The sequence below is a fragment of the Solanum lycopersicum genome, chromosome 10 (assembly GCF_036512215.1).
Source record: "Solanum lycopersicum chromosome 10, SLM_r2.1".
Classification (NCBI taxonomy): domain Eukaryota; kingdom Viridiplantae; phylum Streptophyta; class Magnoliopsida; order Solanales; family Solanaceae; genus Solanum; species Solanum lycopersicum.
The window spans coordinates 62437411-62460319 of NC_090809.1; the positions used below are offsets into that span (position 1 = coordinate 62437411).

General features: G+C 30.6%; 6 protein-coding genes across 6 annotated transcripts; 3 read left to right on the top strand and 3 right to left on the bottom strand.

Annotated features, from left to right (window-relative positions):
• Positions 1-2017: 2017 nt before the first annotated feature.
• Positions 2018-3489, top strand: LOC101260093 (anthocyanidin 3-O-glucosyltransferase). Its single transcript, XM_004249399.5, has one exon. The coding sequence runs from the start codon at positions 2018-2020 to the stop codon at positions 3359-3361; it is 1344 nt and encodes a 447-aa protein (XP_004249447.1). The 3' UTR covers positions 3362-3489.
• Positions 3490-3697: 208 nt separating this feature from the next.
• LOC101244243 (NAC transcription factor 32-like) lies at positions 3698-6912 on the bottom strand. The gene is made up of 3 exons (XM_004249735.5): positions 6661-6912; positions 4379-4659; positions 3698-4305 (listed from the first exon to the last, which is right to left on the bottom strand). The coding sequence occupies exons 1-3, from the start codon at positions 6872-6874 to the stop codon at positions 3931-3933; spliced, it is 870 nt and encodes a 289-aa protein (XP_004249783.2). The 5' UTR covers positions 6875-6912; the 3' UTR covers positions 3698-3930.
• Positions 6913-10348: 3436 nt separating this feature from the next.
• On the top strand, positions 10349-11442 carry SAP9 (stress-associated protein 9). The gene is given in 1 exon segment (NM_001345837.2): positions 10349-11442. A coding segment is annotated over 1 exon segment (480 nt). The 5' UTR covers positions 10349-10642; the 3' UTR covers positions 11123-11442.
• Positions 11443-14507: 3065 nt separating this feature from the next.
• Positions 14508-14926, top strand: LOC101261278 (uncharacterized). The gene has a single exon (XM_004249403.5). It carries the CDS (start codon positions 14508-14510, stop codon positions 14820-14822), a length of 315 nt encoding a protein of 104 aa, XP_004249451.1. The 3' UTR covers positions 14823-14926.
• Positions 14927-14977: 51 nt separating this feature from the next.
• On the bottom strand, positions 14978-18345 carry LOC101244540 (E3 ubiquitin-protein ligase UPL5-like). The gene is made up of 3 exons (XM_026027864.2): positions 16650-18345; positions 15782-16368; positions 14978-15524 (listed from the first exon to the last, which is right to left on the bottom strand). The coding sequence occupies exons 1-3, from the start codon at positions 18181-18183 to the stop codon at positions 15261-15263; spliced, it is 2385 nt and encodes a 794-aa protein (XP_025883649.1). The 5' UTR covers positions 18184-18345; the 3' UTR covers positions 14978-15260.
• Positions 18346-19234: 889 nt separating this feature from the next.
• LOC101260981 (F-box/LRR-repeat protein At1g67190) lies at positions 19235-21674 on the bottom strand. Its single transcript, XM_004249402.5, has 3 exons — positions 21411-21674; positions 21242-21291; positions 19235-20788 (listed from the first exon to the last, which is right to left on the bottom strand). The coding sequence occupies exons 2-3, from the start codon at positions 21266-21268 to the stop codon at positions 19526-19528; spliced, it is 1290 nt and encodes a 429-aa protein (XP_004249450.1). The 5' UTR covers positions 21269-21291; positions 21411-21674; the 3' UTR covers positions 19235-19525.
• Positions 21675-22909: the final 1235 nt, after the last annotated feature.

Sequence of the window (22909 nt, forward strand, 5' to 3'; positions counted from 1 at the left end):
AATACATTAGATGAGAAATAATAAATTTTTTAGAATTTTTTAGAAATAAAAGGAAATGTTAAATAATAAAAAAATAAGACGTATATTTTAATAATTTTTCTTGAAAAAAATTGACCACGGAGTCTCAGTCGAGTTAATAGCCAACCATTAGTCAAGGCCGCTCAGTATGTAATGAATAAGGCCTAGCCCATCTGTGGACCAGGCTAACCCAGTCCATTGTAGTCTAGTTTTGGGCTATATATGGGCCGCCATTAACGGGCTCGTCTGTGAGAATTCACGGGCCTAACTAATCCACTTGCCAAATTTATTGTTGGAAAAATGAGATTTTTAGAAATTGTGTTTTCTTCTTAACATTCGGATATATCATTCCTATCTCTATCGCGTACGTTATAATATTCTTTGTGTATAATGTATTGGTAGAAATATTACTATTGATACATAAATTTCAATTATTTCAAATTTAAATCAGTATGAATTGAATTTATAACTCATATCATTTGCTTATGCATTAGATGAAGAAACAATATATTGACAGAGTTAAAAGAGCGTCCAAATTATTGTGATTTTTATACTTAGTACAACCATCCATCAAATTATTGGAAATGTATATTTTACATTCCTATTTATTTTTATTTATGGTTAATAACTGAATAATCGAATAAAAACCTTTAAATATATATTATGATTTGATTTGATTTTAATAATTTTAAAATCAATTATGTTGGTTTGAGTTTAACTTTGACCAACCAGTGTTTTAAAAGACGGGGGCATTTTATACAGTATAAGGCAGAGGCGTAAGCCCCGAGACATGAGGCGTAAGTCCCATGGATCTACGGGACGTAGTCTCATGTATATTCAATTTTATAGTTTTATGGTAATAAAATAAGTAAAAGTAAACCTTTCAATGATTTATGTTTTTTATTTGAGATAAATATTAATATCAATAATTTAAAAAAATATAATTATTATTTAAAAAATATCATTACACCAATACTAAAAATATGAACTAAAGCAAAAAAATGTTTTAATAAATAAATTAAAAAACGCCTCCGCTTACGTTTTTACATCCAGAACAAGACTTACACCTCAACTTTTATGACTTACACTTTATGAATTTACATTTTCCATTTACGCTTTAGAGCATTTTTAATACACTCCACTCTGAGACTCGCCCTAAAACTCACTCCAAAAATATTTTTTAAAACACCGATCCAAATCAACCCATCAACACCGCTAGTAATAGGATAAGTTGACAAATAACCTTGAAAACAATCTTTTTTTAAGATAAGTGACAGCCAAGGTCCCACTTACAAAATAAGAGGCAACATGTAGAGCATCGTGTCTGCGATATCTACCGTCCATTCTACCTAATAGTTTACTCTGAGCCAATATCGACCGTTGATCTTACCTAGCTCATTTATGCGTGTCACATCTGCCTCACTAGTTAGTTCCTTGGCGCTATATATTTTTACACATAAATTTATATTATATTGATATCATATCGAATTCAGATAAATCCAATCACATAAATTACTTTCACCCTTGTTGAACTTCTTATCTTATATTTATATGATATTACATAATTTAAATTTGAGATTTATTTGTTTTTTAAAATAATAAAATTGGACTTATTTTTACTATCACTCACAGTAATTGAAAAATTAAATTGTAATTATCTTATAGAATTTAAAAATTTTATCGCATAAGTTAGCTTTTGAGATTAAATTATACGGAGAGTTCATCTACCTTTCAAATAGAAACAAAATCCTCATGCTATCAACCCCCAAAATAAATGGTAGATGGTACCTTCAACCCCCACCAAAAAAAATATAATAAACTTTGTTTTTTAACCACCAACAAAGAAAGTATAACAACTACTAGTCAATTATATCTACCCCCAACCCCCAACCCCCAACTATCAAACCTACAACAAAAATATATAAACAAACTTGTAAAGAGCCTAAAAACTAAAATTCAATTGAAACAAACAAAACAAAACAACAACTACAACAAAAGAATGACAAGTCCTCAACTTCATATTGCACTTCTTGCATTCCCATTTGGAAGTCATGCAGCTCCTTTACTAACACTAGCTCAAAAAATCACTCCATTTTTACCATCCAACACAATATTTTCCTTCTTCAACACATCAAATTCCAACACATCAATTTTCTCAAGAACTCCAAATCAAGAAAACATCAAGGTTTACAACATTTGGGATGGCGTCAAACAAGGCAATGACACGCCTATTGGGCGCGAAGCAATTGAACTCTTCATACACTCAACACCAACGAATTTCGAAACATCAATGAAAGAAGCAGAGGAGGAAACAGGGGTTAAATTTTCATGCATTATCAGCGATGCATTTTTATGGTTTTCTAGTGAATTTGCTAACAAAATGAACGTCCCTTGGATTGCATTTTGGACTGCTGGTTCATGTTCATTATCTATCCATTTGTACACTGATTTGATTCGATCGAACGACGAAACACTGTTGAACATCCCTGGATTTTCATCTACTTTGAAAATGAGTGATATGCCACCTGAAGTTATAGCAGAGAGTTTAAAAGGGCCAATGCCATCTATGCTGCACAACATGGCATTGAATTTACACAAAGCTAATGCTGTTGTATTAAATTCCTTTGAAGAATTAGATCCAATTATCAATAAAGACCTCAAATCAAAGCTCCAAAAGGTACTCAACATTGGTCCTTTAGTAATATCATCATCATCATCAAATAAAGACGCGAATACTGATGAAAGTGGATGTATCGAATGGCTTGATAATCAAAAGGAAAGATCGGTGGTGTATCTAAGTTTTGGTACGGTTACAACATTACCTCCTAATGAAATAATCGCGATAGCACAAGCGTTGGAAGATAAAAAGATTCCATTTATTTGGTCATTAAGAGACAACGGAGTCAAGACTTTACCTAAGGGTTTTTACGAAAGGTCAAAGGAATATGGGAAGATAATTTCGTGGGCGCCTCAATTGGAAATTTTGGCACATAAGAGTGTTGGCGTTTTTGTAACGCATTGTGGATGGAACTCGATTCTGGAAGGGATATCATACGGTGTGCCTATGATATGTAGGCCCTTTTTTGGTGACCAAAAATTGAATAGTAGAATGGTGGAAAGTGTTTGGAAAATTGGTTTGCAAATTGAAGGTGGGAATTTTACTAAAAGTGGAACAATTGGTGCATTGAGTACTTTTTTCAATGAAGGAAAAGGGAAAGTATTAAGGAAAAATGTTGAAGGGCTAAAAGAAAAAGCATTAGAGGCTGTGAAATTAGATAATGGGAGTTCAATAGAAAATTTCAAGGTTCTAGTTGAGCTAATTAAATGTCACAAGCCTACTTAATTTGTTCCAAAGTATGTTAATCATTGCAATTAGGTGATTTACTAAAAATGTTCATCTAGAACTTTCCCTCGAGCTTCCCGTTGTAATCCTTTTTCAGTTTCAATTTATTTGATCTGTTTTCTTATTAATCCGTCTTAAAAACACCGACATGTTCAATATTTACATGTATTAGAAGTGTCTCTGAGTTGTTAAACAACAACACTGTCTCGATTCCAAACCAGAAGATGAGTATATGATTACTGATGTATCAATTCCAAATAAGTTGAAATTGGATATATGATATTCACATTATCATGTGTTATTTATTTAAAAATAAAACCAAAAAAAAGAGATTTATTTAGTAGGGGAAAATATGACACTATCTTATAAAATAATTATGGAGCCATCTCCATAAAATACATGAATTTCTGCTCGTTGTTAGTGACATATCAATCAATAAACTAGACTCAGTCTTGAACTTGATAACTTTTTTAATTGAATACACACTAAACCAAGAATCTACTATTAAATAGCTAGCTATCATCAATGAATACACATAAACTTGATGGAATATGGAATGATCTATATCTTTATTGATGTGTGCTCTTATCATCAGGAGAATCATCATCGAGAACGTTCTGGGATTCAGTCGTACCTGTGTTGTAATAAGGATTCTGGTACAAATTGTCGAGAGGAACCTGGTACAAGTTGTTGAAATCGATAATTGGGAAAGTGTTGTTGTAACAATCTATGGACACGTTTTCAGACATGTTAAGATACTGATATGGATCCTCAAACTGTCGTTTAGCAAATTCTATTAGACAAGAATCCATAGTCCATTCATAATTCTCAGCAGAATTGATTTTGCTAGCATCTTCCAACTCGTCTTCTTGCTCCTTCTGCTTCTTACTGTCTTTGGATTTGGTACATCTCTTGTAAATCATACATAGAACCCAATCGTCGAGCTATAATAATATGATTAGTATGAATAATATACATAACAAAAAATAAGTTTTTATTTTGTAAACAGAGTAGTACCTTCATATCAGCTGCATGCATTTTGATTCTGCGAGACTCATTTACCCTGTATTCGTGCATAATCCAATTTGTTTTGAGTCCTTTGGGAGGTTTACCTTCGTAGAAAACCAGAGCCTTTCGAAATCCAACTGTAACATTGTTATGTATTATAGGTTTGTCAGCTCCGGTAGCCTTCCAATAACCTCTTCCCGCAGCACGATTTGGCCTATGACCGTTAGGATATTTCCTGTTTCTTGGAGTGAAGAAGTACCATTCCTTTTCTCCAAGCTCAGGATAAATCTCTAGTGAATATTAAACAAAGACAAAACAAAAAATAATTTTAATTTACAAATAGATTTTGTGTTAGATAAAAAATAATTATATTTTGTTAATAATTTGACGCCTTTTCATAAAAAGTTTATAATTTTGAACTTGAGCTCTAACTTTTAATACTAAAAAATAGGAAAAGTTTAAAAAAAAACAGAAATTTTTTATATATATTATGACAAAAATGCATAAATCCAAAGAAATCATAACCTTAAGTATATTGGAAACTTACATAAATATACTATAATAAAAAAATATTTATCATTTATAGTAATAACATTTTTTTTTCACTTGATCACTTTTAATTCATTTATAATACAAGTTTAATACATATTACAAAGAACAATTTATTATTCACATATAATATAAGTTTTAATGATGGATAATGCATTTATCACACATTTTAATAAACTTATAATACAATATGACAATTTTTTATCAAACAAACATAAGATATTTCAAAAACAATTATCATTCAAATATATTGCATACATAATTCACTTTTAATACATATTAAAATTTATCACAGTATCGCTATAAATGATAATAAACAAAAAGTATTGCTAAAATCAGTAATTATTTTTAAAAATGTATTAATTCCTGTAATTTTTCCGTATATAAATAAAAAGGATACGAAATCATACCATAAATTATAAGTAATGTAGATTAGCTTGTCAAAAAAATTAAAAATATGTATAAAGAACAGAATCTCAATAATACTTTTGAACAGGTGAAACTATAAGAGATTAAATATATAATCAATAAACAAATCCTAACAATATAATATATAAACAATAAAACAAACCCTAACTATTGAAGATTAATGAAAAGATATTAAAAAGAAACAAATTGTGTGATTCAAATATTAGTATATGAGTATTGTACATAATGAACATAATCAACAATTTTAAATACTAAATTCATTACGATGTACTTTAGAATAAGTAAAACTAGGATAAAAGATTAGTATATAGATTAGTAAAATAGAGATTAAGAAAAAACAAAAACAAAACATGAAAGCTACCGAGGACTATGACAATAATTTAAATTTACAAAATAGAGAAAAGATTTGGTATGATTTATATTAGATAAAAAGTGTAGTAAAATTAATTATTTTTTTCATTAATTAAGTAATGATGAAGAGTGAAAATTCATAATGAAATAATAACGGGAAAAATAGAATAACAAATATAATACATATGCTCATGGAAGAGAAAAATTCAAACGGATTAGATATGTGTATAACAAAAATGCATAGATCCAAAGAAATCATACAGATAAATCTTAAATTATAAATAAAAAAGGCTACAGAATCACACAAAGAGAACTTTGAATTATAAATAAATAAATAACAAAGACAACAAAAAGGAGTATAAACCAAATCTGCTATTAAAACTTAATAACTCAAAACGATATAAAATATATAAGACTAATAGCAAATTAAAAAAATGGTGGCTTGTATCGAATTGATAATTTGTGTGACTCAAACTTTTTATAACTAATGTCGATCAGCAATGTAGATTAGATTAAGAATGTAGATTAATGTATCAACATATGTATAAAGAATTTAGAACAAGTGAAACGGTAAGTAAAGATCTATATAGCATAAACCTAATGATTTAACATATAAATAAACCCTAAAAAAAAGATTAAAAAGAAACAAACTCTGTAATTCAAATCTTATATCAGTAATGTACCTTAGCATGCCAAAAGAAACAAAAAATATATATATAAAGAACATAATCAACAATTTTAATTACTAAATTCATTACTAGATAGTAATATATAGTTCAGAGAACAACTAAACCTAAAAATTAAGAAGAAGGAAAAAAAACCTTAGATCTAAATACTGAATTTAAAACTATAAAAAAAACTAACTACAAGGTCATGAAGAGGACTATAACTTGATGTGACCTTTAGAACAAGTGAAATATAAATTCTAACGATCGAGATTAAAAAGAAAGAGAGAAAATTACCTGCAAGATCATAAGGACTATACTTGTAAAGATTAACTTCTTTGATCTTATCATGAGGTAAAACTTCATTCCTGATCCTTTTGAGTAGATAATGAGTGATGAGTTCGTCATCACGTGGACAAAAACGATAACCAACTGGAAAAACAAAATCATTAGGGTTAGGGTTTTCAAAATTGGAGTTGATGAAAGCCATGTTTTTCTCATAGGACTCCATTGAGAGACTTCTACGTAACAAGAAATTACTGTTTGACAAATTTATAGCTCATGGACTCTTATATATAATAATTAGTTAAATAAGTTTTTTAAAATATGATAAAATTTGTTTTGAAATCTTTATAAGATAAATATTGTTATCGGAAATATTTCGGAAGATATTTGATCCTATCTAATTGATAGTAGTTAGAATTTGAAAAAGAAAAGGTTATTTCTTAATGAATTGTTTTTTACCTTGGTAAAGTTGATAATTAGTTAGATATATATAATTTATCTTATTTCCATCTTATCATTTGTAAACATGCATGTACAACAAATATTATGTGAATTTTGAATTAAAAAATGCTTGAAAAATATTAGAAAAAAATAAATAATTAATGAAAATTCTTGACCAAATTTGAAGTTGAGTCAATTGTTAACAACGTGTGTATCGATCAATTCGGTTCATTGTTAAGTATTTTTGGTTTATTTGTTTCTAAATATGCTAAATAGAAATCGATTTATCGGTTTGGATCTTTAACGGTTCGTTTCTTTTTTTAATTAATAAGAAAATGCTTTCAAAATATGTAAATATATGACTTGTCCAATAATCTAACGCAAAATAAAAGAGAGAGATCTAATTACTCATTGAGTGCAAAAATTATTCTTAGTGCAGTAAAAGTATAGCAAATACTCACAAAGTCACAACCTAGTCATTGCCTAACCCTTGCCATCGTTCTTAGTTTTTTAGATTTTTGACGTTGTGAACCTAAAGACTAAAATACTTAAAATAAAGGGTAAATGCAGCAAACAAGTTGATTAAGTAATGTTAATTGTGCAGAATCTGTATAATTAGTCTAATATAGTGAGTATATTAATATTTTTTGTATGATATTTATATATGATTAAAAATTAAAATAGTAAATTACTATATTTTAATAACCTAATATTAAAAAAAATATCGAATTGATAATCCAATAATTTTTTATTTATAAAATAAAACTATGAAATAATTGTTAACCAATAACACAATAACAATAAATTGATAATATTTTTTTTAATTCAATTTATCGATCAATTCAATTTTGCATACCACTACAAGAAAGTGGGAGTGTGCAAAAATTGAACCAACCGATAAAATGATCCAAAATAGATACTCTGACATACAATTTATTTTAATTAAGCATTTAGATACATGTCATGAAAAATATATTTGTTTGACGTTTTTAATTTAAACTTTGAAATTTTTTATGTATTTATTTTAGCATTCTACCTAAGACATACCCCTCTATCCCTAATTACTTACCAACTTTTGAATTGACACACCTATTAAGAAAATATTTATTGATATAGTGAATTTAACATTTTATCGCAATTAATATATAGGTGATGAATTAGAAATCTAATATTTTAAAGAAATTCTACATTTTTTCAAAGTGACTAATTGAAGATAGGGCATATAGCAAACAAAAAATTCATATTTGTATGCTATAACAAAGTTTGTATGATTGCGCTCCATAGCAAACATAAAACTATATAATTCGCTATACATATACAATTGTATAATTCGCTGGCCTAAATTGTATAATTCACTGCAATTGTATGATTCGCTATCCTATTTCAATGCGATTGTATAATGCACAATTGTATAATTCGCTGCCTATTTCGCTGCAATATTTTTATAAAATTTGTTTTGCATACAGTTAAATCGAAATATTGCATAATTATAAGTGTATAGCAAGAATATATATGTTTTTCTCTCGCTTTATACAAAAACAGAAACACAATATATACACTTTTGTTGTATAAAGCTAGAGAAAATTGTATTTCACTGCAATTGTATAATTCGTTGGCTTTTTTCTCTGCAATATTTGAAGTAAAATGTTTGTAAATTGTATAACTAAGTGTATAACACGAAGATATATATTTTTGCATGTGTATATACAATTTTCTCTCGCTTTATACAAAACAAAAACAGAATTATACACTTCTGTGTATAAAGCGAGAGAGGCGAGCGAGATTTTTGGGAGAGAGACGCTGGCAAATTTTAGCTAACGTTTGCTATGGAGCACAATTAAATCAAACCCTAGCTATTCCATTTATTTTAAGTTATTAGTTTGCTATTATATACAATTTTCCCTTGAATATAGTAGGTAAAAATATTTTGTCCTTTAATGAATTGTCAAAATAGACAAGTAATTATGGACAACTAAAAAAATAGACAAATAATTAGAGACGGGGGAAATATCATTTATATTTTGTCATGTACATCCATATCAATTAGTACTCTCTCTGTTTCATAAAGAATGACTTAGTTTGACTTAACATAAAATTTAAAAAAATAAAGAAAACTTTTGAATGTTGTGGTCTTAAATTAAAGTTATGTCAAATGTACAAAATTGCATTTAATCTTGTGGCCTTAAACATGTCACGTGAAAAGTTGAAAATATATGTTAACAAAAAATAAAAGACATCATTCTTTTTCAAACGGATTAAAAAGGAAAGGAGATCATTCATTTTTAAATGAAGGGAATATATATTTGTACTATGTAATTTAAAGAGAAAAGACATAATGATACTCCCTCCGTTCGGTATTGTTTGTCATGATTTATATTTTTAGAGTCAAACTATAAAAATGACTAACATTTTAAGGTGTATTTTTTCGTCATATTAATATGCAAAAAATTGTAATTTATAATACTTTTCATATTATTTTTTTTGTTTAAAATATCGAATTAATGTGATCCAATTTACCTTTAAAAATTAGTCAAATTGACTTTCGATAAACGCAACATGATAAACAATTCCGGACGAAGGGAGCATCTGACTTTGTTCCGTATTTTTAAAAAGACACCTTAACTATACCAACGCTCTATTACTTCACTAAACAATCTTGAACTGATATTACCATGATTACAAAATTAAAGTATCTTTTCTTATAAAACTAAGTTACTGTGTATAATTTAAGGAGACACATATTTTGACTGATGGGTTTATTTATGCATTCTTAAGAATGTACAACAAATACTTTTTAAAATTTGAGCCAGGATAATACCTAATAACTCATTGAATGATTAACACATTAATTTATGTAATATCTCAAATGATAATATCACTTGATTTTTTTTTTCAAACTAAATATTTCAAAAGCTAGCAATATCAATCAACTTTCATATTTTTATCTTTTTATACTGTCCAATAAGTACATCAAGAGAAGTGATGATGATAATCAATTATATATAAAAAAAATTCCATCAAAAATATAAATGTTATGTCATTTAATACAACTAAAAAAAATTCAAACTCCACTTAACAAATGAATAGCATATAGAACTTATTTATTATATCTCAATTAAATTAAAATATGTCATAATTTAAATATCTAAAAATATAAATAAAAAGAATTTCAATATCTCACCTCAAACCACAATTCTTTAGCCACATGTCCTCCCTCACCATCCAATTACTCAAATCTCTTGGCTTCCTTTCATTTGCTAAGTTTCCTCCCCAATTTTTTCTTTTTTTATTTTTTTTTTAAAAACCATCTTCATCTTCTTTTTTGCCTCTTCCAGCCTGTTCTTTTCATATTTTTTTAATTATATTATATCTTTCTCTAATGATTTGCCACCATTTTCATTATTAAATTCCCCCTTTTTTTAATTTTTTTCTTTTGTCTCCTTTCCCTTTCTCTATTTATCTATTCTCCCTTCACCTCATATTTTCTTCATTTAGTTTTCACAATTGAATTAATTTTCGTGCTTTTTGATATCGAAGAGAAATCGATATAATTATGGCGGAAGAACATGGATTTGAAGCACCAGAAGGACATATATTATGCGCTAATAACTGTGGTTTCTTTGGTAGCCCAACAACGCAAAATTTCTGCTCCAAATGTTACAATGAAGTTTACATAAAAGGGGGACAACAAAAACCTATTGATTCCCTTTTTCCTCCTTCGCAGCTGCCGATTCCATCAACCTCATCGATACTGGTGCTGCAGGAATCGACAGCTGCGGAGGAAGAACCTGAGGTTGTGACCGCGGCTGTAACAGTCGCGGTCCAACCGATTTCTGCACAGCCGAACAGATGTTCGGCCTGCAGGAAGAAGGTGGGATTGACAGGGTTCAAGTGCAGATGTGGGACCACGTTTTGTGGGACCCATCGGTACCCGGAGATCCATGGATGCTCGTTTGATTTCAAATCTATCGGAAGAGAAGCCATTGCTAAGGCGAATCCGGTGGTTAAAGCAGAGAAATTGGGGAAGATATAATCACAGCCGTTGAATTTAGATGATGAAATCTCGTCGGAAAATGACGTCATGTGAATTAAATATTACTGTATCAATTTATGGGGACCAAAATGGAAATAGAGAAAAAAATCTTGAGGGTCATGTGTCCCATTGTTGACAAAAAAAAAAAAAAGTGAATTAATTAGTGTATATTTTTATTTTATTTTTGTTATTATTTTTTTTTTTAATCTTTTGCTTGGAAAATAATTTATGATTTGGCTTGTTTTGTAGATTTCAACTTTTACTATCTTTGGAATTTGGATATTCCCTCTCCATTGAGGTTTTCACCATGCAATATTGGTTAAATAAATAAAGATAATGAAAGTTATACAAATTTTATGTAAATGTCAAATTTCCTGATTTTCTTATTTGTTAATGTTACTTTATGAACTAATTTTCTAAAGTCTTTTAATATATTTCACATGAGTGAAATCTAGAGAGGAAAAAATGTACGTAGGTCTTATTTTTACTTCAAGTTAATTGTTTATATTTTCTGCTCAAATATAACTATCTTATGCTATAGAAAAAGATAATAAAAATAAAAGTAATCAAAAGACAAAAAATGCATACTGTAATAGAATAAAAAAGAATTAATTGCAACTTAATTTAGTGTGATTTGATATAGTGTGATTTGATAAGAATGTTAAAAATTGGAACCTCTCCACTTTGTATGCCAAAAGATCCTCTAAAGGTATATATAAAATCATTACCAATTTATCATCAAAAAAAATTAAATGTGCTTCATGTTTTTATTTTTGAAATTTAATAAAAACAACAATTTTTGAACTGTAATTTACATCTCGTACTTTTCTTAGTTTAAAACTTTAGATAATCTTTTGTTACAGGATAGAAATAATAAATTAGTTTATGGAAAAAAAATTACTAAAAGTAAATTAGCCATCAACTTTATAATAGAAAATTTCTTTGTTTATTTTAATTATAATAACAATTGAGTACCTAACAAGCATGACATAGTTATGACACATGTCCTAATCCTTTACCAAAGAAAAAAATAATCAAAGATTTAGGATAAAACCTTTCTTAAGTGGTCAAAAAAATAAATAATTGGTATATTCAAATAGTAGAAAAATGAAAATGACTGATATTTTATTTTTTTGTTGGCATTTATCAATTGGTAGCATTTTTATTTATAGCTTTCTCATAATTCTATTTGGTGATGGCCTTATGTGGCTCCTCTTTTGTGGCTATGATCAATATAATAAAAGATAAGAATAAAGAAGCACAAACATAACACGTAGCTTTTGAAAATAAAATCAAATATATCCTCATTGCTATTAGAAGTAATTTTGAAATACCTTTTGTTTGAATGTGTTCAATTATGATCCTTTATTTGAGTATGCTTTAAAATTATTTTTAATAGTGTATAAGTATGATAATAGTGGTACGAATCTAGATTTAGATGAAATAATTCGATATAAGAATGATAATAATGATATGGATCTAGATTAATAATAAAGTGATCCGATTTTAGACGTGTAAGATGATTCAGTTTTAGATATGTGTAAAGGTAAAATTGGATAAATCTAAAAATAGATTACTTATATGTGTATATTGTAAAATGAATGTGTCTATATATTGCACATTTGCACTTCTAACTCACTATCAATTGTGTACTTCATTCACTTACAATATAATTTTAGGCAAACATATTTTAAGTTTGATCTTGTTATGATTATTGTGTTGATTAAACTTATCTGAAATTAGCATTGGTAATTAAGTTAAAATAAAATTTTAATAAATAAAGTTTGAAATTTGGTTTTGTAAACTAGTTCATAATTTTGATTAGAAGTCTCCGACATTAGTTTATTATATCAAATTTCAAATTAAAATTTCTGATATTAGTCTCTAACAAGGATATACTACAGATAAAAATATTAAAAGTCGTAAATTTTCAATTTCAATCATGTACAAATAAAGTCAAAATATATAAACTTGCAACAAACAAAAAAAAAATACAAACATAAGTTAAATATTACTCCAAAAAATTTTGACCTAGCTTAACAATCATTTAAAATTGTAGCTGCTTTAATAAAATTGCTAGATAAAATTTTATTACTCATAGGTATAAGTCGTGGACATAAATTATTTTTAACTATAAGGTAAATACAAATTTCTCATGATATGTCAAGAGAATGAACTTAGTTAATTAACTACAAATTAGACAAAAACTAAAACTTATATAAGATATAAATAACAAAATTCTTTCTCGAGTTAAAGATTATACTTTAAATAATGTGAAACTTTAAAATTGAACACTTTTAAAAATATCACGCGTTATATAAGATGAGCTAAAGAAATAAAATACATTTACATAGTCTTAAATGGATGCACCTAATCATATATATATATATGTGTGTGTAAAAATGTTCTTTCTTCTTTGAATTTTTGAATACCCATTCATTAATTGTTGAACGAATTTTCTATTCTATAGACTTTTATCACATAAATATTATATTGAATATATTACTAATCAAACAATATAGTGAACATTTAGGAACTAAATAGCAAAATACTAGTAAAATTCTAATAACATACTACCAAATTTATAATTTAGTGATATCAATAAAAAACATTGGTACCATAAATGTGAATTCAATTCTCACTATCTTCTTAGCATCTTCATAGTTAACTTGTTATGTACTTTATAATCATGCAATTAAATAGGTAGAAAAATTATAAAATAAAGTTCTTGTGGCGTGGCTCTGACGTATCAGGCTGCTAATTATTAATATAATATTTAATTAATAATATTAATAATTAGAAAATGTGTGATAAATATCCTCCCATGTGGTTGTTACTGTTAGCTCTACTTCTACTGACCTTTTTATTTTATTTTTTGTTTGGTTCTAGTGAAAGTAAAATTACGTGTTCGTTTTAATTTATTTATCTTTATATAATTCATTATAATCAAAAGTTACTTTTTAAATTTAGGATTTTAAAACTAAATATGTGAAATATATGAATAAAAAAGTATACAAAACAACAGATCACCGATTAAAATGTACTAATTACATAAAAATTATTTATTCCATCAATGATTTTTTTTTCTTTGGAGTATAACTTTATAAATTTGTTTACACTTTTAAAAAGAATTAATCATAAAGATAAAATATTTTTTTAAGAAATTAATTCTATATTGAATTTCTTAATCGACAGACAATTTCTAAATTAAAGTGAACAACTGATATAGAACGAGAGAGTAGTATCTAATTAGTTTAGAAGATAATTGAAGATTTGTTGAAGAGCGTTCTACTAATTAACCCATTTTCCACCAACCAAACCCCACAAATCTTACTATAAATAACTATATTATTCCTAAATCTCCAAAATTAAGACACAAAACAATATGGCTCTAGTCTCTAATCAACAACTCAAAGAAGAAATCAAAATTCTTATTGATTATTTGCCAAAAGAAGAAGAAGAAGAAGATGAAGAATTTTTTGAGATAGATTTGGAATTAGTGAATAATTATTTTTCAACACCCCATAATTATAATTGGGAAAGTTATTTTAGAGCAACAACAACTAGTTCTTGTACTCTTCTAGCTAATTGTTTGTTGCCTATTGCTGATGTTTCATGTGCTATTCCTATCACAACTAAAGCTTGTGATGCCTTCATTTCATTACCACCAAGTGGTGGTTCATCGTTTTCGAGATTTTAAGCTTATGAGTTCTGAAACGCAGACGTATTTACTTGGTTCTTGAAAAAGTGATTTACATGTGTACTAAGTGAATCTTAATACAAAGTATTGAATTTGAACCAAAATTATTGAGTTCTGCTTAACATATAACAGATTCAAACATGATACCAACATTGTTTGTTCCCTTGGCTACTATAGCAGAATATTATTATAAACCAAAATTATTGAGTTCTGCTGAACATACAGAAGATTCAAACATGATGTCAACAACATTGTCTGTTCCCTTGGCTACTATAGCAGAATATTGTTATAATTAAGAAAAAACATAGGAGTATAATATAACATAAATTGAGAGATCGATTCTATAGAAAGTTATAGAAAGATCTGACTATTAGTTTTTGCTTACTTTGTAGATCTTGAACATTATAAGCTTCAAATGCTGAATTTGCCTCTGATCGATCAGGAGGAACCAAAGCTGCAACCAATGTGTTCTTGAGTAATCATGTGGAGTCGATCTTGCATGATAGACTCGGACTTATAAGGAGGAAAATGCAAGGAGTAGAAGCAGGTTTGTGAAGTAGGCAAGTGGTCAGAAGGTGCCGAGCTTTTGTGGATCTTAAGCCTTGAGCCCAAACCAGCAAAACCATCCGGAGGCAGAAACTTGATTGAAGTCCAGAAGAAGAGGAGCACGTTTCTCTGCTCAACAGACATACACTCGACTATCTGCATGTAAAGAAAGATAACAAACATGGCAGAGCGTCCTGAATAATGGACTCGTTTGCAAGCAGAGTCTCACGAATCATGCTTCAATTGTGTCATTAACTGTTCCTATTAGACACCTTTTCAGCTAATTTCTACACGTATATGCTCAAACGTTCATCACATATATTAGTTAATTAATCATGTAAAATATGTCTTGAGTGAAAAATTTACTACTTTTTACAAGTAATTCAAACTACTAGTAGAGAGGAGTCATGTACCTTCCAGAACCAGGATATTTGACAATCACTTTTGTTGTAGCCAGAGTAATCAGTATGTGCTTTCCAATCTTCAACAGAAATATCATTTCCACTACCATCAAGCATTAAGTCGAGTTCCTCAAGATTAAGACACCGGAAAAAGGGCTGGTGCTCTGATGTGATTGTAACATCCGCAAAACCATTGGCAAAACACGCAACCTGATCTGCAACTGATGTTACAAAGTAATGTTCAATAAGAAGATTAATATATTCATCCCGATTCTTACTGTCCACAATGGTATCTTTCCCATTGGGACAAAGCTCGATCTCTTTCTTAGAGCCCAACGACTCAACATCACAAATGAACCTCAAGCCTAGATTATCTCCGTCCAACATCTCTGGATCCATTTCTAGTATTTCCTTACAGCTCTTGTAAAAGGGTGGATCCGCATCCCTAACATCTTCCAACGTTATGTCTTTCCCAGCCAATTGCAAATAGAAGGTGCGATCAAACACAATACCGATTTGTATTTTATGCGTTAAAGTCAACGCAATCATCCTACCAGAGAACCAGAAGTAATCAAGGTGTAATGGTTTAACCTTAGATGCTGCAAACACAAATTGTAGATGTGTGTTAATATTAGCGATGAGATTTATAATAGCTTCTTGAATATCCTCGAATACTAGAAGATGTAAAAACACATTTATCTTTATAAGAGAGGTGCATTTGGAGGGATGTTACAACCGGGGGTTTGTGGTTGCTCCATTTTCTTTCAGTCAAGTAACTTACGCTTATCCTTATCGACATCCATTCATATTGAACCAAATAGCAAAATTAGAACCAAATGCTAGCAAAATGTCAAAGTGCATAAATGAAATAAAAGCTTACCTGAATTTGGAAAAAACCTTCTACGATCATTTGGGCAAGCAACAAAGAGAGCATTCTGAGGGTTAAACATCGCTTGGCATACCAATAAAAACCACTCCCTCAACACACCAGGCCCAGTAGCTTCTTCATGTTTGAATTTAATAAACAAACAACCATGCAGATTCTTACGAGTTGCAGTTATAATGTACTCAAACGAACTTTCCAGCAATTGAGACCTGTCAATGAACATGCTGTACAGCCCATCGCCGTCTATAACTTCTGGAAGCATCATTATTGCCAAATGTCTCCGTCCCTCAAAACTCAGTACCTCCTTGTGCTCGAAAAGCCATCCATAATCTTCTAATTTAGTTGCAAACTTAACTACCAAAAAGCACAATGAAGCCTTTACTTGCCTCATCTTTTGCCAAAACACATTCTCCATGCCCGTATACAGTTTTGAGATATTGTTTAACTCCTTTAGAAGTGTAAGATACAGAGACCACCATTGTACAACTCGCACATCTTCTACTTCCTCTTTCAAACCCAACCGGGTTTCCAAAAGCCCTAAAGACAACAGCGTTGCTTTTAGCAAACCACGGAAAGAATAATATAAACACTCAATACTCTGTCTGTAATACTCTGCGTCACCGGTGTCATTCTTTATCAACGGATAAGTTATTGTAGAGCCAAATGGTACTTGAAACCATATGGCATTCCGCACTGGAAACATAAAACCAGCAAAATTATGCACAAGGCTATACGATAATGACAAAGGAGCTGATCCCATAGTCAAATTTAAGTTATGGTATAATTTAACAGCTATCTCACGAACAAATGGTAAAACATCCTGCAATGATATGAACTTCTTTGTATCAGCCTCGCATCTTGCGATTCCTACGAGCGCTATGATATCACGGAGGCTACTCCGACAAAAGATATACAAATCATCTTCAATCCCAGCATCTCTCAAACTCTTACAAAATTCTAAGATGATAGCATATGTACTATACATTGGTGTAAGGGACTCACTGTCAAATGAATTTATAATTTGACGAATACATTTATCAGCAACAATTTTATTGTCTAGATATGGAGACGTATAAAGCATTACCAGAGCTGCTGGAATAGAGGATGAAATAAAAATTTCAAGGTATTCAGAGGCTTCATCAATGTCATGAGGAATCATAATCAAAATCTGTATGAGCACATCTTCTAGATGATCCTTGTCATTCTGAATCAAATAGAATTCGCTTTTGCAAAATCCCCAAATTAATGAAGACAATTCATTCATGAGCTTCCAAGCGTGAGAATACTTTGTGCTCCTCAATCGGCCGACGAGTTGCAAGTTGGATTCCATGTTAATTCCACAATCCGATATCGTCTGGTCTACTCGAAGCTGTTTGCCCTGGTAAATTAAGCGCTGGACAGATGCGGGAATTCGGGTCATCAAACTGATTTTCTCGTGAATTACTTCCACTCTATCCGTCGAATCGGCTTGAACAACTAGAGTTTTTCCACCAGAAAATAAACGGACAAAGAACTGAATCCGATTCATCTTAACGCTGAATCGATCGATAGGAACTAAGGAAAGACAGTTTGAGAAATGGATGTGGAGTGTGAAAAAGGTAAGGGAGAAAGTTCATTTAAAGTTGTGGGAAGACAAATATGGAATAAGAAAAATTAAGAAATTAGTCCCTTTAATATATTTTAAAACCGTTTTAAGTCTTATAAGTTAGAAAAAGTGAAAGTTTAGTCTTCTTAAGTATTTAAGAAATCCTGTTTCTATTAGAATTGCTTTAAAAAGATAGAGATCCCTTATTAAAAAGTGTTAAAAAAAAAGTCACTTAATGTGATTGTAGATCATATACTTAAAGACAAAGAAAGGATCATGCTAACTCTTTAGAGTGTATACAAGTGTAGATAGAATGAAGTGAGGGGATAAAATAATAAGAATTATGCAACCTTTAAAATCGACGCTAGACACTAGATATAAATCAAAAATAGTATCAACTATAAAAATTGCACCTCTAAGATATGAGCTTTTGATAAATAAATCTTCATAATATATATGACGATGAGGAAAAGGCTTACTATTGACAACTTAAAGGACTAAGATTGACAATTCGCATGACAATAATGGGAATACCACTTCTCATCTTCACTAAACAGGGCTGCAAAACAAACGAGTAACAAAGGAGAAGGTGAATAGGGTTCCATCAATCAGAACCAAGGTTGTATTTACAACAACATACCTAGTGTAATCCCACAAGTGGGGTCTGGAGAAGGTGGAGTAGGTAGAGTGTACGTAGACCTCACCCCTACCTCGTAGAGATAGAGAGGTTATTTCCGATAGAGCCTCAGCTCAAGTATCACATCTCAAAGCAGTTTGTAAATGAGAATACATAAATGATAGCAGTAACAATACCAAAATAGAGCGTTATGGAAAGCAGTACATAACATACAGAGATGATATCTGCTAATTTCTACTTCTTGTGAAGGGGGATTCACTCCCTTTACATGGCAATAATAAGGTGACAGTCTTTTTCCTCGTTTCTTCAGCGAGTACGTAGTTGAATTTAGCAGTATATATTAGAAAAGCTAAAACATGGAAAAAAAGACTAAACTTCATTACAACAAGATGAAACAGACAAGCAGAAAAAATAAAGAAAAGGAGAAGTTACAATAAGAATACCACAACTGTGAACACTATGCGAACTTGAGTTGAAAGAATAGGGTAAGTAACAATGCTGAAGCACAACTTAAACTAAAACAGGAACACAGCATGGTAACCACGTAATAACAGAAACAATCACCACAAAGGATCGTCATGTACCTCCTTCAGCTATTAACATTTGAACAAAAATGTGAATTCCAAGGCTGGGTACAGTTGCTCAAATCTATTCATATTCAAACTGAACATCTATCTTCAAATACTTCTTCATTAGCCTTACAATAAAGGATGTGAATTTTGCTAATGTTTGGCATTCTTCGTGTGTTTTGGTTTCTGAAACAACCCCATGAATCACTAACTTCCTTAGATTAGGGCATCTTTCCAATAGCCCGGCTACCCACTGTGAAAAGAGGTCACTGATCACCGTCCAACCAAGCTCCAATACAACCACATTTTCCAATTGAAAAGAACCCTGCAATCCATACTGAATTACTGCCTCTCTTAGTTCATAGCTCAAGGAGAGATGAGTTAGATGCGGAAAGCAAGCAGAAATTGTCTCAATATCAACAACCTCATCATCATCATCAAACACAACTGCCCATAGCCTCAGTCTTCTCAGTTTTGATGACTTTGCTATCATATGATGGAACTTGGACCACATGATAGTGAAATTGCTGACATCCACAATCTCAAGATTCTCAGCGCTATCACCAATATCAAGATGGATGACGCTAACATCATCAATCTTAAGGAGTCTTAACTTCCCCTTGCTGACAAGCTCAAAGACCTCAAGTGTACAATCTTTTAACTGCAATTTCTCAAGGCTATCTGCCTCCAGAATGATTTTATCCAAACTAATGGCTTCGACATAGATATCTTTCAAAGAGTTAGTACTCAGCTCCATTGAGGCATGCGGATCAGACATAACAATATCCAGACTTATAAGGCTCAAGACCTCAACTTTCGGGCAGGCTGTGAGAAAAATACTGAGGTCCAACGCTGATACACTGACATAGCTCAGTGAAAGAGACCTCAAGCAAGGAAATTTTTGGTAACTAGGTTCAACACCCGTAATCGTATTGTGTGCCAGACCCAATACTTCCAGTCTCTGGCGACCACATATCTCAAGAATATTAATGTTTGGTGTAGTCCTGACATTATAGTGTAACTCACGCAAAGTTTCTCTCGTGTACATTAGCCAAGCAATCACCGGAGCAGCAGAGAACTCATCCACATCATCCATCATAATTGACAGACACTGTAATCCATTAGTCTGGAATATTGTCTGTGTCACAATTATCTCTAGTCTGCTCCTTGTAAGCTCATGATAAAGAGGCCAGTCATTTGAATTAAACGTGAGTGTGTGAAGATGATTTCTCCAAGCCTCTCGCCATTTCCGGCAAGTAGAAGATGCAATCACTACATCTCGTGCAGCTCCTAACCGAGACAATATGTTGCCAATAACCTCAACAGGAAGGTGCTCCATAGCCTTCATACAGAAAAACAAATCAAAAGGCCACCAGAAGTAAAGAAAAAAAAACGCTACAACCTAATAAATCCAACTGAGCCACTAAAACCTCCAAACTTCACAGATATATTAGGCATGTTTAAAGTCAAGAATCATCTAACTCTCAGCAACCAAATGATATCCAAAATCAGATGGAAAAAAAAAACTAAAAGTAGACCAATCTTACAGCTTCACAACTAAAAAGTAGACCAAACCCAAACTTCACAGCTACATTACTGTTCAAACTGAGAGTAACAGTAGATCACAGACCAATCTTCAGGGGAAAGTAGACCAAAAGATGAAATATCAGGCAACCCAATTAATGATCCATCAAATTATATAATCAACCAATGACAGATTTCTTGATTTCACAACCATCTACTTCAAAACCCCAAATCAAAACAAAACAAAAAAAGAAAACTCAAAAGATTTCACCTTTTTGGGCAAAGGCAACAATCCCATTAACACCTCATCAATTTCCCATCCTGCAACCAAAAAAATCAAAACTTTAACAAACCCCACACATATTCATAAAAAAAAGGATACATAACATGGATGTTGAAGGAATTAAACCAAAAAAAAAACAAGAATATGTCCAACTTACAACAAGAATCAAGTAAAAGATCACGACCCAGAATCAGAAATGAATCGATTGAGGTAAATTATAAGCCCCGTCGATCAAAAGGGGATGGAAATCTGAAAAAAAAAAATTGGAGAAAATTGTTCAAACAAGATGGTGGAAGAAAGGCAGCACAGACACACACAGTGAGTGGTGTGCTGTGTGCAATATGCTATACAGGTGAGACCCACGTCAAGTAGCCAGTTATATTGAATCTTTTTTAAATACAAATTTTTCAGTGTTTTGTTTATATTTTAAATTTAATTCAATAAAGTAACACTATTTTATACGAATTACAATGAATGATTATATATATAATATATAATCATATATAGTTAGTGATATATGTCTGATGCTGGATAATTTATGAATAACTTCTTAAGACAGTAATTACAGTCGAGGACGATAATTTTTGATAGTAGACGATACTCTTCTGTCTACATTTATTTGTTATATTGAGTTTTTTAAAATTAATTTGATTAATTTCAAAGTTATCTTAGTCAGAGTTTTGTCGTATGCCCTAATCCATCTAGCAACAGATGAACTTTTCATATTGCCAATTTGTTGCAACATTGTTTAGGAGTAATGCCTTCTATCAAGTAATGCATAGTGGTTCATTGGCATGGAAACATATTCTTTTTGGTAATAAATATATTTTATATTAACGCAGGTAATTATGTTAATAATATCTAGTTATTGAATATAGTCCCAATATATCAGCAGCTAAGCAACAACATAGGATCTACAGTTTAATGACAGTAATTAAGTTTTGCGATCCAACTAGCTATCTTGACCTTCAAACTATCTCGTATCACTATTATTCATATAATTTGCCTTGTGAGAACCACGAGAATTATCTTCTTGGTCTGACTCGATTATTCTTTTTTTACGATATCGTATTCATTGTACCAGCTATATACAGTAATCCTAAATAGCGTGCATTAGCATGAGTCTCAACCAGGAATGAGTTAACGTAGGGTAAGGGCTGTCAAGCGACATTTCTTCATTAGAAAATTACATTGTATATAGTTCGAAATTTGATTTAATGAATATACATATAAGTGTTGACACATCTTGACATAAATTGAAAGTTTAATGTAGTGGTTTATGGGTTGCAAAAGTAGTTTGAGGTTGTGTGTTCCATCCTTGATAGCAAAATTATGGCTCCGCTACTGGTATCAATCCAACACAATCCCTTTATCCATTTCATCATGTTCCTATTATGTCCTTGCTACTTTATATTTTGACATTCCTTAATTAAAAAAATGTGGCTTCACCATTGGTCTTGATCCAACGCACTTTATTTGTCCATTTCATTGTGTTCCCATTATGTCTTTGCCGCTTTATATTTTGACATTTCTTAATAAAAATTTTTGACTTCACCACTGGTCTTGATCCAATGCACTTTCTTTGTCCATTTCACTGTGTTCCTATTATATCCTCACCAGCGCAGGGCAAACAACGACTAGTTCATTCCTCTTGTG

Coding starts and splice junctions, on each gene's coding strand:
- LOC101244243 (XM_004249735.5), bottom strand. CDS start 6,874: ATGGAGTCCTATGAGAAAAACATGGCTTTCATCAACTCCAATTTTGAA. Junction 4,660..6,660: donor TAGTCCTTATGATCTTGCAG/GTAATTTTCTCT, acceptor AATATTCACTAG/AGATTTATCCTGAGCTTGGA. Junction 4,306..4,378: donor TGCATGCAGCTGATATGAAG/GTACTACTCTGT, acceptor ATATTATTATAG/CTCGACGATTGGGTTCTATG.
- LOC101261278 (XM_004249403.5), top strand. CDS start 14,508: ATGGCTCTAGTCTCTAATCAACAACTCAAAGAAGAAATCAAAATTCTT.
- LOC101244540 (XM_026027864.2), bottom strand. CDS start 18,183: ATGAATCGGATTCAGTTCTTTGTCCGTTTATTTTCTGGTGGAAAAACT. Junction 16,369..16,649: donor AAGGTTTTTTCCAAATTCAG/GTAAGCTTTTAT, acceptor TTGTGTTTGCAG/CATCTAAGGTTAAACCATTA. Junction 15,525..15,781: donor AAATATCCTGGTTCTGGAAG/GTACATGACTCC, acceptor CTTTACATGCAG/ATAGTCGAGTGTATGTCTGT.
- LOC101260981 (XM_004249402.5), bottom strand. CDS start 21,268: ATGGGATTGTTGCCTTTGCCCAAAAAG. Junction 20,789..21,241: donor TGTTGCCTTTGCCCAAAAAG/GTGAAATCTTTT, acceptor TTCTGTATGAAG/GCTATGGAGCACCTTCCTGT.
- LOC101260093 (XM_004249399.5), top strand. CDS start 2,018: ATGACAAGTCCTCAACTTCATATTGCACTTCTTGCATTCCCATTTGGA.